Source organism: Thamnophis elegans, chromosome 2, assembly GCF_009769535.1.
Source record: "Thamnophis elegans isolate rThaEle1 chromosome 2, rThaEle1.pri, whole genome shotgun sequence".
Classification (NCBI taxonomy): Eukaryota; Metazoa; Chordata; class Lepidosauria; order Squamata; family Colubridae; genus Thamnophis; species Thamnophis elegans.
Genome location: NC_045542.1, coordinates 131,873,795 through 131,889,997, shown reverse-complemented (window position 1 = coordinate 131,889,997; position 16,203 = coordinate 131,873,795). Strand labels below are relative to the sequence as shown.

Sequence of the window (16,203 nt, the reverse complement as noted above, 5' to 3'; positions counted from 1 at the left end):
CGCAAATTTTGCAACAGGGGAAACTATACTACCAATAGCATGTTCTATGTTAAGGTTTTGGCTGTAAATATTTTGTGACATCATTTTTGATCCACTAATCCTGAGAAGAATGAAAATTGTAATACTTCTAATAAGTTTGTAGGTGAACCTTCAACCTCGTAGTATGTGGGATAAAGAATAGGTTCTGAGGGCATGTATCCCTTGATAAGTATGGTCTGTCCCTAAATAAGGCAGCACCTACTCCCTGTCCGTTTCAATGGCCAACAAGCTAGGTGATAGTAAGTAGATGAACAGAAAAAAGAAGGGAGAGAAAAAGAAGGTTCTTGCTCACCTGTAGCTGAGAACAATAGAAAGCAATCTTGTCTTCATCTTTCTCCCTCGCGCATAAGGAGCAAAAGGTGATTGATAGATTTATTTCCTTAAGTAATACCAATCAGATTGCTTTGAACAACATGCAAAAAATTTCCAAAGAGAATCTCCAATAGAGTAAAACAACAGTAAAGCTAGTCCCAAGATAAAATCTCACGGCTGGTCTCCATCCACACTAGACAATAGAATTGTCAAAAGTACACCTAAGAAAATATATTGAAAGAAATTTCCTAAAAACAAGGTGCATGGAACCCAAGCATACGTCTGGGGCAACACACCTAAATCAGGCAGCATCAGGTTGTGGCGTTCATGAAGTCTATCACAAAATACAGAAGAAGGCTCCACATCTGGGCAGAACAAGCCAAAGGATGGCTCTATGTCTAATCCCACATGGCCATGAGCGGGACTTGTTTTCCACACTACCATTTGATCTTCTTTGCTACCTATGATAACTATTCAAGGACTACTCTAATAATTATAGACTTTTATATCAATATATAAAAAAATACTTCAGGGTTACAGCTTTGCCTGATAATACACCACTCCTCAAATGGCAACTGTGATTATTTGAATTTGCCACCCTATAAAAGAAAAGACTCTCTTTCACTAGTTAACCAATTTTTAACCTTTAACCATTTTTTTTCAGCTCTAGCTTGCAGCTATGCAATGAAAGTGTCTATATCCCAGGGCTCTTCTTACCCCATCACTCAAATGTCAAGGTCTCGCCACAAAACCTACATGCAGCTGAACGTGGAGAACAATCCGGGGCACACAGTGAGTTCATAAAGGGAACTAGCTAGTCTAATGGGTATGATTGTTTTCCTGCTGAGAAAATATGGTGCCTCCCAGGCTTTTCTCTCTATCTTGTGTACACACACACACACACACAAAAAAAAAACCCTGCAGATATAACACAAAATAACTGGTAATGGTACATAATCTGTCTTTCAGCAAATTCTGTCCATCATCCTTTATCTTCTCTCCCTGTAGATGCCCTAATGGGGTCCAAGAGAAGTACAGTATCTCCTGGAACTATCTAAAAATCTCTTTTCCAGAAGTAAGTGTACTTGTTTGGTAAGAGGTAAAACAGGGAAAGGATTACAAGCAAAGACATAAAGATACCCAAGGTTGCTGCAAAACAGGACAATTTTCCAAGACTGAGATACGTCTGATCATTTTAAACACTCAGCAAGAAGAAAATACATTAAATTGATTTATACGCTGTTTCTATTTGTTTAGAATATGAAAACAGAGCAGTGATTCTTATCCCCGTGTGAAGAGATGCCACATCTTTGTTCATGGAATAAGCATAAAACGTAAGTATCCTTGATAGGGGTACTCTACCATAATACTCACTTGGGCAAGGACCAATGAGCATTGTGATGGTACAAAGCAAATTTTGCTCTTTTTATATTAGATATAACTATGGGGCTGAATTTGTTGGTCATGACGCTTAAATTGTAATTTAGATGAAACTATTGGATTCGATGAACACATCTATGTTCAGACTTTAAAAAGTCTAAAAAGGAGTAAAAAGGAGTAGAAAGAACAATAACAAAGCACTGAGCTTATGTGTTCCTGGTTGGCTTAAAATGCCCCAAACTAATTGGACACATTTCCTTGGAGTTGCAATGAATGGATCCCCTCCAATAGGCTGCACCTGTAGGAATCAAGGTAGCACATGTGTAATTTAGTAAAAGAAGCTAGAATTTATCAGCCAGCTGTTTGGCAGAGAAAGGAAATGTAAATCAAGCTCCCTCCAATTCCTAAATGGCAAATTCTGGCTCTTTTCACCAAATTACATGTGTATGATGTGAGCTGCTGGGCTGGTGAAGTTTATATTACTTTGTTTATCTTAACTACTTTGGGTATGTTAATTAATCATTCAGCCACAAAGTTGTACATATGGAAAGTGGGCCGCAGTGACAAAATGAGTTACTAGCTTTTATACTGTACTAGGCTTTGAAAGGACAAATTTGCCAGATAGAGGGATATTTTTTTAAAAAAATAGCTGCTATACTTTCCTTCATTATGTCTAGATGCAAGTAAAAACGGATTTTAACAATACCTCTTTAGGTTGTTTTCCAGCATGTTGTTGCTGTAGAAGTTGAAGCTGCAACTGTTCCTGCTGTTTCTTATAAAACTCTTGGAGCTGCTGCTACAAAAGAAAATAAAAGGAGACAAGGAAAAAGAAGATAGAGGCTATTAAGTAAAACAAAGTGGGATAGCCAATTCAGGATCCCCTTTTGGTAATACACAAATGGCTATTTGAAAAATAGCATCCTTTTATCTGTAACGCTCTGACCTTTAGTTTGATACTCGACAATAAATTCAATGCACATTGACTATTCTTGGCATTATCGTTTGAAAAGTAATCTCCAAAATGAACTGATGAAAAACATACCATTTTCTACACAAACTAATTAAAATAAGGCAAGGAATGACCTTTGATTGAAACAACAAAGCCAGAATGCCCTTGCCTACGAGTGCCTGGTGAATCTTTATTTGGAACATACACAAGCATTCTAAATCATTGTTGCATTGTACTGTACCAAGCATCATTTAGAACAGACACAGGGTTCCCTCTGCCATCGACTTCTATTCCAGACAGATAGCTCATTCGATGCTTCTGTTCTGTGAATTAATACTTGAGAGAGTGAATGCAAAGCACCGTATTCAATGTCATCTTGCAATGGTCTCTGGGACTACTGCTCTATGAATGAATGAATGAATGAATGAATGAATGAATGAATGAATGAATGAATGAATGAATAAATAAACATTTCACTGACATACATACCACACAAAGTCATTTGGGGCTTTAGTTAATTAACAATAATTTGGAGGAAGAGGATTTTAACCCAAAGACTGTTTCATAGCCTTCAAAACTCTAGTATGTATTTCTGCTGGGTGGCCAGTACCGCACTCCTGTTTTGATCACTGTGACAAGATACCACCCTTGCTATTTTTTACTAGCTACCTTTCACTAACATATGAGCCGCAAATGAAAGAAAAGTGGTATTAGCAAGGTTTTAATAGGCTGATTAATACAGTAAAAGGGGACAGACCACAGTTGCACAGATATTGCATTATATTTATATGGCGGGAAGTAGATTAGATTTCAATGCTCTCTTTATTTCCTAAGTTAGCATGGGGGGGGGGTGCCTCTATTAAAAAATGGCTCCATGAGAAAGCTAGACCAAGGTATTAAACAAAACTTGTGGCCAAGTAAAGATTTGAATCTAGACCTCCTATTTATAAATCCAACATGAAACTCCTACACTGTGGAGGCTGTAAAAAAAGATAACTCTGGCTCAGCTATTTCTGTTCTGTTTCACTGCTGCTTGCTATGGTCTAAAACAGAGTTTCCCAATGTTTCCAGTTTTGCAGAACAATCCAGGGGGGGGGGGATGGTTCAAACAAGTGGCCGGCAAGTGTGTGCGTAGCTCCATTTTTGTGATCTATGTGCCCATGCACCTGCCGTTCACACAAATAGTGTGTGCACGCAAGCCCTTACCCGCTGCTTGTGCAAGTGAATAGGTGCATGAGCGTGCAACACTAGCTGGCTGTTTCCACGGTTCAGTTGCAAACCTCCCTTGTGCCCCACAGGTGAAGGACCCCTAGTCTGAAATATAAAAACAGTGCCTATGCTAACAAATTGCAGTATGAATTCTTTTAGGCAGACACTGATGAAAACTCATTATTAGAAACTTATATGATGTTTGGGATCTCTTTAAGCCCATTCTGAAAGTATTACTGATAGCACGGGGAGAAAAGCTTGGGAAGTGTCAACTCTTCAGACCGTAATTTTGTCCAGCCATTATTCATAGTTGCAACAGTGACAACACATAGAAAGAACTATAACTCATGAATGAAGATGAATATATGTGTCCCAGGATAATGTTGCAGGATCCAATCTGGGTCGGTCACCAGGACTTCCTAAAGACTAAGCCTCTGGTCCCTGTGACCAACCCAGATTGGATCCTGCAGAACTAACCACAATTAACATAAACACAATTATTCAGATGAGTATTTCCTATAGTGAATGTGAATGAATGGCACTTTGTTCAACTTGACACTCTATACAGATATCTTTGGGAATATTGTCATTATTAGAATTCCTAGCTGGCGGAAAATTCTGGGAATTTGCAATCCCATCATGTCTCATGGATGCCAGGACATAAAGATGTAACAATCACTTATTTCAGGAAGATACTTGACATAGGAAATGGCATTATTTTAATAGCCTTTTCCAATAGCTTGGTGTTGGTTAGCTCATCCGCTGCTAAAGAAAGCAGTTACCTGTTGAAGCATGAGTGCCTGCTGCTGTTGGAGCAGGACCTGAAGTTGCTGTGGAGTTAGCACTTGCTGCTGGAGGATCTGCTGCATTTGCTGGGGAGTGATAACTTGAGGTGTCATCATAGCCACCGACACTGGAACCTAAAATATGGAGACAGAATAAAGAACAAGCAGTTCAACAAACCTTCTGTCAAGGGAGAATTGTTTTGTTATATTTCATTTTAAATTTCTCTTTCTGTTGTACACCCTTTAAAATAATTGCTTTAGTGAGCTGCAATCTGGAGACTTTTTGTTTTGAACAGATAAATACAATACTGTATTGTTAGGTCACCCCAAATGTTTTTCCTCTAGCTTTGATTTTAAAGGACAAGCAAAGGAATTTTTTTAAAAAATGTGATCGCATCTTATTTATTTCGAGGGAACACTATGCGCCAGCCAAATAAGTTTGTTTTCTACCCATTCCACAGAAATAGATTTTATGTTCTGAGAAAATCAAGCTATTAATCTGCGCATCTTCTAGAGGTGCCTATCAATTTTGACAAATGTTACATTAATTAACAAGTAAGACCCTTCAGAAGCGGCCATTGGGGAGATTCAACTTAATGACTTGAAGCAAATTAATGCAATTTCAGCGATACAGAAAACACACCTTGCTCCCCAGCAATTTTAGCAGTGGAATTCCTATGATGATGTCTCAACCGTTCCGCATTCACCTAGCATACAGATGGCTTCAATTCTTTCGTATTATGTGAGATACCATTAAAAGCCGCTTTCCATGACATTTCAGTGACAAACAGCTACAGTGATGAACTTGATAGCATTTCATATTTGCAACTGTTAACACGTTTCTGCACGGGCATCTTTGCAACGAACCTGTACACTCTATCTGAAAGGATGATGTCTTGTTCAGATAAAACACTGACATTAAAATGACAGGCTGTCTCGGCCAAGGTTACACAAATTGTATTCAAGCGGATACCTAATGACAATGCTTTGAATTCTGCAAGCTTTCTAGAATGTAATTTAGCTATTCAAAATAATCACTGCACTTGTGTTTAATTTGCAGACTACATGAGAACCATTTTGTCAGTTCCGGTAATGCAACAAGACTATTTTGCAAGAAACCCCACCAGAAAAAGAAAGACAGAAGAAAAAAAAAAAGAAAGGAAAGGATTAAAGGGGTGGGGGGAGAGTTACAATTGAGGGGGGGCACAAAACTCACATAACTGAATAAGTAATATTTAAGCACAATACTTTCCTTTAGTTTCAGCTGAAATAGGTGACAGCAAAAAACTAAAAGCAGTAAAAGGATATACTTAGTTAAAAAGAATCTGCTGTCATCTCATATACTGCAATGAAAGGTAATAACATGTTTTGAACATTTTTATGCAGCACATGTTAAAAAATCAGCAGACAATAGCTGCTCAGGAGATAAAAAGGTTTTTAAAAATATTTCAGGAGAGTAGTAAGCAAGAAAGAAATGCAGTATTAATTTTATGTAACATGATGTCTTAATGTGCAGTTTTTCTTGCTTTTTTTCACACGATTTGTCCTATCATTTGCATAGCAAATTCCCATTCCTAATTTCACAGTCATTATGCACTGATGTACCGATTTCTCAGCATCGCTAATTTTGATGAACTAAAGCGGGGGGGAAAATGGTTTCTGAAGGTCAGATTTATGTACAGCAAATACCATGCAGTGTGTGTATGTTTACCTATTTTAGAAGCAATGCTTAACTGCATCTATTTGATACAATTATACCCTTTGACCCCTCATTAACATAATACAAGACACTAGACCAGCAAGTGTCAGCAACATTGTTATGTCAGTTAGGGTTACTAGGATATGCATTGCAATGTAAAGTAACCTGAAGCTCCTATATCACCTATGGACTGTATGAAATCAAATGTGTCTCAAAGCCATCACATTTGAATTTTAGGTTTTATACATATTGGAATTATTTTATGTCATGCACACTTCTGTGCATTGATAATTATGTGTGCCATGCTTGCAATTGAGTTTTACTGTTCTGTAGAATTACAGCACAATTTACTAGACAGATTTTAGGAAACAGATACTAAAATTCCACTGATATTAATGGTAACAAGAACCAAATTCAAACATAGAGCACTGAAATATAGGTATAGAATGCTTAAGTAGCAGTGACAAGCGCTGAGATAGAGAGACTATTCCTTAAATCATTGTCTTATTGATTTCCATTCAAGTAACAAGGGGAAGACATATATAGAGACTGACTGACAATAATGAAACAAAGAAAAGAACAAGAGCATAAATAAACAAACAGAAGAAATAGATTAGATGCTGATTTGACACATTTACTGGGTTGGCAGCAACAAGCTTTCTTTCACTCTCCTGCAATTGCTAGACTTTTCAACATAATATAAATGTTACATAAAATTTATGCAGGGTGAGCTGTGTTGTGGGACAAGCCCAATAAAATTAGTCCAGTTACATGGAAGTAAATCTGGGTCCAAACTAATAATGTTAATTCTAACATCAAACAGGATAGTTTTAGTTAACCAGTTATTGGTTTAAGTACTTAAAAAAACCTAACTCTATAGAAAGACAGAGATCACATGACTGTTGATTTTGTAAAATATTTGACTGAATCTGCCTGTACTTCATATTCAACCTTCAGTATTTTCACTAGTTTAGAATTAAAATATTGTGCACCATTTCTTAACATCATCATTTTCTTCTATAAAGAAAAATTTGTAATTATATTTCCTTAACAATGGATCCTGATATGCAAAAGCAAATATTTTTGGATTTTTTTAAAAAATGTTACTCCTGATTGATGTACAAATCAATTTTATTTGATTGCTTTAGGATGGAAGTATACATAAGGGCTTTTTTTTGTGGGGTGTCTTCTATCCAACATTCATTTAATGCAACTTTGGGTATGAAATGAAGAACAATAAGAGACTTGTCACAAATTAAGGAAATGAATGTTTCTTTTCCTACTGATTATTCACTCCACAATGCTATCACAAGTTTTTGAAACTCAAAAGGAAAAGCATTTTAGTGTCCTAGAAGAAGTAAGAGTTCTACTACTCTACTCTTTCCATTTCCAATCACAACTATTATTTTTTTATTTTTGCTTTAGATACTAACAAGATCTAAATCTCAAAAAAGAGTTTCAAATAATTTGCAGATCTGCTTTCTCTGAGATTCTGACAATAAACGGCTAAGTGAGCTGAAGCCATATTTATAGTTGTTAACAGTTATTGCAAGGTTAGCCCAGGATTATGACTAAAAAGACCTGACAACATGAGAGCAATGAAACGAAATGTTCTTGCCTCTCCATTGCTGGTGGGGAAAAAAAATAAAAAAAAATAATTTCCTGGGCAGCAACAGGTGTTAGCAGCTCTTGAACTGCTCTTACTCCTCTGGATTGGTCCTGCTATGTCCTACGGAGAAAGGACAATGAAAGCAGGGCTACGGAATGGCTCCACAAAATGTTGGATTTTTTTCTTCAACATTGGTGGTTGTCCAAGGGGAAAGTGCCATTTTTTTCAACTTCAGCAACTCCTTTCTTCCTCACTATTCCTGCTTCTTCTCTTGCCCCCTTCAAGCATAAAGTAGTGAAAGGAACTTTATCCTATACCCTGCTTCCAAAACACAAGACGATTTACGTAGACTAAGTTTTAAATAAATACATTTGGATATCTAATCTCTTAATTTCCAAATATCCCACTTATTCATGTCACTAGTCCCTAACACTACTAGGATTCAAAGAGAATGTGATAGCAGCAATGGGCTATTACAGTTCACACTTTATTACCCACAACTACTAAGGTCATTAAAACAAGAGTGATTGTACTAATCTTAAGTTATTGATCATGGTTAAGTACTGTTATTTAATTCTATGCAAAATATCTGAGAAGCTGCTAAAAGCACACAACAAAGACTGCTGAAAATTATAGCCAGGGCATGGAGATTTCACTGAGATTCATAAAAACTAGCTAGTGGCTCAAATCAATAGTATTTAAAGCAGTCATGTAATTTCTAAATTACGGGTTCTAATATTTATGGCTCCTGATTTGAATATATACCATCAAAACAGTACTTGTTTTACATACATTACACTTATATCTGAGTGAAATAAGAAATCTCTATTTAATCTTGTTCTTTAGCATGTTAAGACTTTAATCCTGGATGGCTAAAATTTGAGATTCCTTTTGCAAATAATATTTAAAATCCCTTTCTTTAAATCTCATATAATTTTATAAAGAAAAGAGACCTCATACTGGTAACTATCCAAACACATCAATCAACAAAAATTTATTGATAGAACATGTCTTCACAACTCTGAAATAAACTAATTAGAAGGTATGCTAATAAAATACATGTTATGAATGACAATAAAATGCATGAAACATGATCAGCGTAATCATAAGAAGCTCCTTCACAGTAAAACAAATGAAGGTTATAGATTATGCTTATTGATTTCAAGAATGTGTAAATCTATAAGGAGCTACGATACAGACAAATGGAAGTTCAAATTGCAATCCACAGAACATTTCCTAAGGAATAAGTTTCATTTAACACAGCAGGACTATAATTCCAAACACCATATATAATACTAGCAATGTGCTACCCATCCAGTCTGCTCTGTGAAACAGCCATCACTATTGTTCTGTTTTAATTTTAAGGAGACAGTTGTGTAATTTATTTAAACACTTTCCAATATTCACTTCTATCTGTAATCCAGGGTCTTTGAGCTAAAAGATCAGCAAAGACCCAAAGTTAACAACTTTCACCCAGTCCTCTTTTCATTGACAAACAGTATGGTAGGCAACTAACATTGACAGAGATAGTAAAGGCAAAATATAGTTGTGTCCCTAACACAGTCCTACTAGAAGAGATCTGCTGGCATTTCTTCTATCAGAAATGGAAAATATGCCTTTAAATGAATTCAACTGATCCTAGGTTCATTTCATTGGCCTATACATCACATCGTTATAACTTTATATGCGGTTCTAAAGTCACTTTGAGGATAAAATAGTGATTTCAGGATGATATTTTTCTTTCCAAAATTCAGTTTGTTTAATTAGACTGACTGCTAAATATTGACTTTCTCCAACACACACACACACACACACACACACACCAAACATCAAATGTTATGATTTTAAAAATGTCTCCATTTTAAGGGAAGCTCCATTCAATGCTTCGTATATAATTTCTGTTTTGTGTTGTTGCGTTGTACTTTTGTGGTACTGCCATTATTCCTCTAAGGATCATGATGATGATAATAAAAACAACAACGATCACAATTAGTTTAGCAGAGAGAACTTAAGAATTGTATTTTTAATGGCCTCCCAATTCCTTTAGTGGCTGAGAAAGAATACTGAAGTGGTCAAATTTGTTATAGAAGGCCATTTTAAGGTAATGAAAAAAAATTTAACTCCATCAACTTTATTCTGTAGACCAGTGTCTACAGAATAAAAGGCACCTCAACTGATTTGAGTAATGTATTAATTCTAAAGTTGCCTATGTAACAATAAAGTGGGGGGGGGATCTTTCAGCATAATGGAATAAGGAAGCACTAAATTACATTATCTTTTTCTCCCTGTGGATAAAACATTTCTGACACAATATTTCAGGTCTACAAAACAAAAACAATTAAAGAGAAAAAGAAACCACACAGAGCTGGAAACATTCATGCGGAAATCATGATTCCGTTTCATTATGCAAAATAGAATTTCACTTTTAAGACTTCAGTATTTTTCCTGAAATAACACTGCAGAGAAACGACAGGTACTGTTTATTATATTAATGTAAAATCAGCTAAGTAGTCAGTCATTAGCATAAATGTTCCATCCTCAACAATACAACCTATTTTTAAAAAAAGGGAGGAGAAGGAAGAAATAAGAGCGAAGCTCTTTACAATTCAATTAGCATGTTTTTTTATCATTTTGTTTATTGCGCTTCACTAAGAGTAGGAGTTTAACTAGAGACATACACAATTAAACACAATACATTTTCTTGACTTGGTTAATAATTCTGTGCTTCCTACTACGTAAATCTTTCTTTCCTAACTGAAAGGAAGAGGAGGGGGAGAGGAAAATTTATATTTGTTTTAATATGAAACCTTAGTGGAATCTGACACTATCTCCTCTTTGCTTGCACAATTGATTTCTTACTTATGTGCCAGGCTGCGAGTTAAAGCTATAGTACATATCCACTTCATTTGCATATAAACACAGACTTTACATAAATTAAGACTTTATTGTTAAATGTTTGTTAGGATGAACACTTTTCCCTTCTTATCTAAAGCGACATGCAGAAAAAGGAAGAATAGGGACAGAAGGATTCAGCTGTACTCAGTTTTTAAAACAACATACCTGCATAGCAGCATTACAATAGAAAGGAATCTTCTCCAGTCAACATTTGTTTTGTTTCTCTTTAGCTTACTTAAAGAAAGAAACAAAACAAAACAAAAAGAAGGCGCAGAGCCCTAAAGAGTTTGTACATTCTTAATCTCATCCCCACAAACCTCAAAACAGTCAAAAAGCAACAACCACGTATCCTCAATTTCATTAAACAATCTTAGTGTTTAATATTTACACACTAATTTAATACATTTGGGGAATCATAACAAAACGACTATGATTAAATTAGCATTTTAACAGTTGCACACTAGAGAGGGTGTTTTTTTTCCTGCAGCATCTCAAAAACTGTAAAATTTATACCAGGCAAAATAATTTGCAACATTAGCATATATTTTTATATTCTACTTTCTTACTCAAAAGATTTTCATGTGAATTTGCCTTTTTTTCCCTGGGTATGTGAAGGAATAGGCTGGAGGAGGGGGATGTACAAGACACTGTACTGCCTAATGTAATATTAATAACCAATTAAAAATATGGTGAACTTACTCCCAATCAGACACAAAATCCCAGACAAATTATGACAAGATGTCTTCAAGTTACACACTCATTTAAAGCATGTCACAATGCAGAGTTACAGCCTTTCCAAATATCTATAAAAGTTTATTTGCTTGTAACATATTGTGTTTCACTCCTAACACAGGTATCTTCATCTACAGAACTCTAATTAGCACTCGGTTCTACTCATTTTTTAATTAAAAAAAAATCCCATCAGATTCTTCTATCACATATTTGCTAACGACCGATTTATTTCTAATAAAGATGTAGCCAAACCAGAATATTCTCTGTCCTTTAAAGATCAAAATATAAGGGGTTTCTTCTTCCTTTAAAGATGCCTTAAGACAAATTAGAAAGCGCAAGAACAAAATCTTCTCCCAAAATGGTGCAGTAATTAGAGTAATAGTGCAAAGCTAAATACAATAAATAAGATACCCTTTCCTAGAAAATGTAAGCTGCTAGTATTTGGTACTGGTTATAGGAAAAATGTATCAAAATTTAATGTACTCTCCCATGTGTCATCTTGTTTTCTCAAGACTTCAAATAGAATTGGAAAACACAAAATAACAAGCCCTTGAGAAATCACAAAGTCAACCTTTTTGATGTTATTGGTTTACCTTGTTCTCTGTTATCTGAACAATGATGTTTCAGATTTAAGGGCAAGATTGAGAACTTTAAAATTAAAATATACTACTGTTATCCGGTTGTCCTTTTCTTTTCCTTCAGAAGGACTGGAATGAAATCAATTCTTAATGAATGAGTGAGAAGAACTCTAGTTGAAAGGCAAAGCGAAGTAGGTAATTGTTCAACATTCATTTATACATCCATTCTACTCCACCTCTTCACACCATATACTGCAGACAGGAGAAATACTTCCCAAGAGAGGAAACTGCTCTGAAAAGGTTAACATAAAAGATCACTTCATAAAATGACTTGATTTTCTAAAAAAACAAAAAAACAAAACCCAGACACCTAAGCTAACTTTAGAGATGAGGAACACATGGGACAGTGTCTACCCCTAGATTTCTTCCCCGTCCTTGATAACATGGGGTGGGGGAAGAAAAGAATACAGCTAAGGAGGAATCTACCCCTTAAAAAAAAACATTCATACTAATGTCTGAACTTCTCAGGGTTTCAAGCAAACGCTGTCTGACTTTTATTAAAACAAACAAACAAACAAACAACTTAAAATCAGCCAAACAATATCAAGTCAGTCTTCAGTATCAGAACTTTCCCACACTGCAGGTGTGGATTTGGGAAATGGGACGGGATTCTTTGTATTTATGTATTTTCTGCAACAACAATTTGGGAAGGGGTGTGATAGATAGATAAGGAAAGAGAAACAATGTTAATCTCTCAAGTAATAAACATTTTTTTACAAAGTAGATTGATTCTGCTGAGGGTGGGTGAGCCACTGTCAGATTTTGTTGTTTTGCTTTTTCTGCTTTTCCACTCTCTAAACTTTTAACATCAGTACAGTTTTTCTACCTTTAAAACAAATCATGTTTCTGCTTTTTCCAGAGCAACAAGAGTTTGAGACATTGCAATCAGCCATTCGCTTGCTTTTTCAGCACTTTGGAAAGAAATAAAACTATAGTGAAATGAACACAAGACTTCCTAAACAACCCCAGGTCTCACCATCTGCTGACAGTTGATTATTTAAGAAGACACACGAGAAACTGTATTAACATATTTGGTCTGTGCCTCTTAACATTTAGCATATGTTTAACATTTTGCCTCTTAACAAAATCAATAATCTTTGCTGGTCACCATGCATATTTGATTCTTTTTAAAAATTACACCTAGCGTTCCTGGTCAGTAATGAAGGGGCAGCAAAGCTAGGTATTTATCTATCTAAATCAAAACTTGCTTTTTTTAAAAAAATCCACAGTAGAACAATCTAGGTTTTTTCCCCCTGTGGGTGCTTATAGTTTGCAGAAAGTAATACATTCCAGTCAGATACTAAAGAATAATTATAGTCTGACATTTTCACCTTCATGATATAGTTACTAATAGGAATCTTCTAATGTAGATAATATAATAGAATCCTTGTAAGAGTTCTCATTTTTTAAAGGAATCAAAATAAAACAAGTCAACCCCTACCTTGTATATTCATCATAAAAGCAAAGCTGACATTCTGCTTTTAGGTACATAACAATGTAAAAAGTTCCAAGAAATTATGATCCCATGTCAGTTTCAGTCCATGACTCCAATTTTAGCCCAACTGGGCATGGCAACTCCTCATTCTTGCCTGTATTAGGTAAGATGCTGTTTTTAAAAGGGGCAAAGTGGTTAGGACGGGTGTTACAAAATATAGTAAGGTGGACTTTAAAAAATAGTTTGTTAAACTAACAAACAAAGAACAAAACCGCACTGAAATAAATCCTCCCTATCATAAGCTTTCTGATGATTTATGATTTACCAACTCAGCAAGGTTATGCAACACTGCATGCCTTTTTAGATGCATTATTTGAGCCAGTTGAGATTTAATTAAGATCACAGCCTCCAAAATCCCTGTCAAATGAAAAATTCACAGAAGACAATGCACTATATATCCTCATTCAGATAGTCTCCTCTCCATGACTTTGGAATAACATAAGTTAATCCTGTTTCTATGGTGGCAGACAAAAGTTAACAAATTTTGTTTTCTTTCGACAATGTGTTGTTTTCTGGTTTATACCATGAGATCATACCTTAATAAGGAAGGGGTTCAGGGACAAGCAGTGGGAATAATAACCATAAAGCAGTGAGAATTTGCAGAAACACGTCTTAAACACCAACAGCTATATCTTGACATTTTCACTGGTCTGCTGTGATGTCACCCTGTTTTCATATAATTAACTCTTGCTTGTAGAGGTGGCATTTTATACTATCTGTCCATTAGTAATACTTGACAATGGAGGGTTTTTTTTAAAGTCATTAACAGTATTGTATCTTGGCAGGCAATGTTTTAAAAAAAACAGCATACATACAGATAATGTCTATAAGTCATTATGATGTTACTCGAGTACAAATGGCCAGATTAAATGTGTCACTTTGCCAAGAAGCATTTTTATTCCTATTAAGGTTTATAAAAACTACAGGCCTGTAAATTGTTGAAGAGTTATTTTTAAAAGGAAGTTCACTGAAAGAGTTTACCTCTTGCAAGTATAAATTTCTGTTTGTGTTATCTTACCATCATTTTGCTTATCTCATAGTTTAGAAATGACAGGTGCTAGCAGTCTTTTGTTTGACAGGCCCCTACACAAATAACTGTCGTGCCTGAAAAGGCTAATGCACTACTAATGAACAATAAATCAGCTTTGATTATAAAGTGTCAGGCCAATCAGTTTTCAGCTCAGCTCTATCATAGTCTAGGCCAAATCGGCTACAGTGTTTGGACAGGATTTGTTTTCAGATTTATATCCGTATCAGGGCAATTTCAGGCAGGACGAAGAAAGAAGACAAGCGTGGTTGTTTAAAGTTTTCGACAACATAAGAGTCTCTCTTCCTTCTCTCTGAGAAGCTACACCACTACTACTATTAGTAGAAGAAAAACCCTGCTTCCATATGTAATGTTATTAGAATGGATTAAAAGAATCACCACATACATTTGTGCGTATTAGCCATTTATACACAGAATTCAAAAAGAAATACGGACATAAATTCATATACTGCTTTTTCAACTTGAACTCAAACTGGGCAAGAAGCTGGAGTGCATTTATGTTAACTCTACTAAGCACTTGATCTTAGCTAGTCCATATAACATAATTAATCCTGTCAGTGTTGCCTAATAAGCTTTAAGGCACACGTGCCCATTTATGTGCATATATGTGTATACACAAATAGACCACATCAATTAGACATACACAAATGTGAAAATACAACTCATACTTCCCCTGAAGGACTTCCATTTTGCCCTGTCTATTTGCTTCAGAAATATCTGTCAGCAAGGTAAAAGTTTTTCTTCAGGAAAAAAAAAATCTCATTCAATAGAAACAAAGCACATTTCTTATGTATTAAGCTAATCTTCCCTTTCCACTCTTTTTTATTCATATTTATTTCATATACCACCCTGAAATCTCCTAGACTAAGTTGATGGCAACACTTTAGGTTTAAAACTGCACTTCACATAAGTAAATTCCTCTACGACCTATTCAGTTTCTCTCGCCTCTTCAACTGTCAGAAATGAAAGAGTTAATCTCAAAGAGGAAGCATGTATATATGCACTTTGCTCTAAACTAACCACCCACTTCCTAACTGTTCCCTCCTCTACACTACCACCACCCCTTAGAAAAATAATCTCCTTTTGCAAGAAAATTCAGTATTCTAAGCCTGATGCTTAGCTTGGTTACAGTTAGATCCAGTTACAATTATTTCTTCGGAGAACATTAATCCTGGTAACTGTCAAAAGCAAACCTCTCGTACATAATTTCACGTGGCAAATTGTCTAGCAAGTAAAATCAAACACTTAACTGTGCCTGACACAGAATTTTGCACATCTGCAGTTTTACTCCCCTTTTTCAAAGAAATTACAATTAAGGCAATTATGCCATAAATATTGAAAGCATGCCTCTGACGATAGGAGAGAATCTCACTCATATATTTGTATACAGCAACTACATTCCCAAACAGTATT

At 35.5% G+C, this 16,203-nt stretch overlaps 1 protein-coding gene across 10 annotated transcripts in view; it reads right to left on the bottom strand.

The window, feature by feature from the left end:
- Positions 1–16,203, bottom strand: part of FOXP1 (forkhead box P1) — a 530,594-nt gene that overhangs the window by 112,464 nt on the left and 401,927 nt on the right. For 8 of the 10 annotated variants that reach the window (XM_032211522.1, XM_032211517.1, XM_032211525.1 and 5 more), the window contains 2 exons: positions 4,672–4,809; positions 2,438–2,527 (listed from right to left, as the gene is read on the bottom strand). In XM_032211522.1, coding sequence (XP_032067413.1) covers positions 2,438–2,527; positions 4,672–4,809 — 228 coding nt within the window. The remainder of the gene's footprint in view (positions 1–2,437; positions 2,528–4,671; positions 4,810–16,203) is intronic. The other 2 variants (XM_032211521.1, XM_032211527.1) reach the window with 1 other exon arrangement.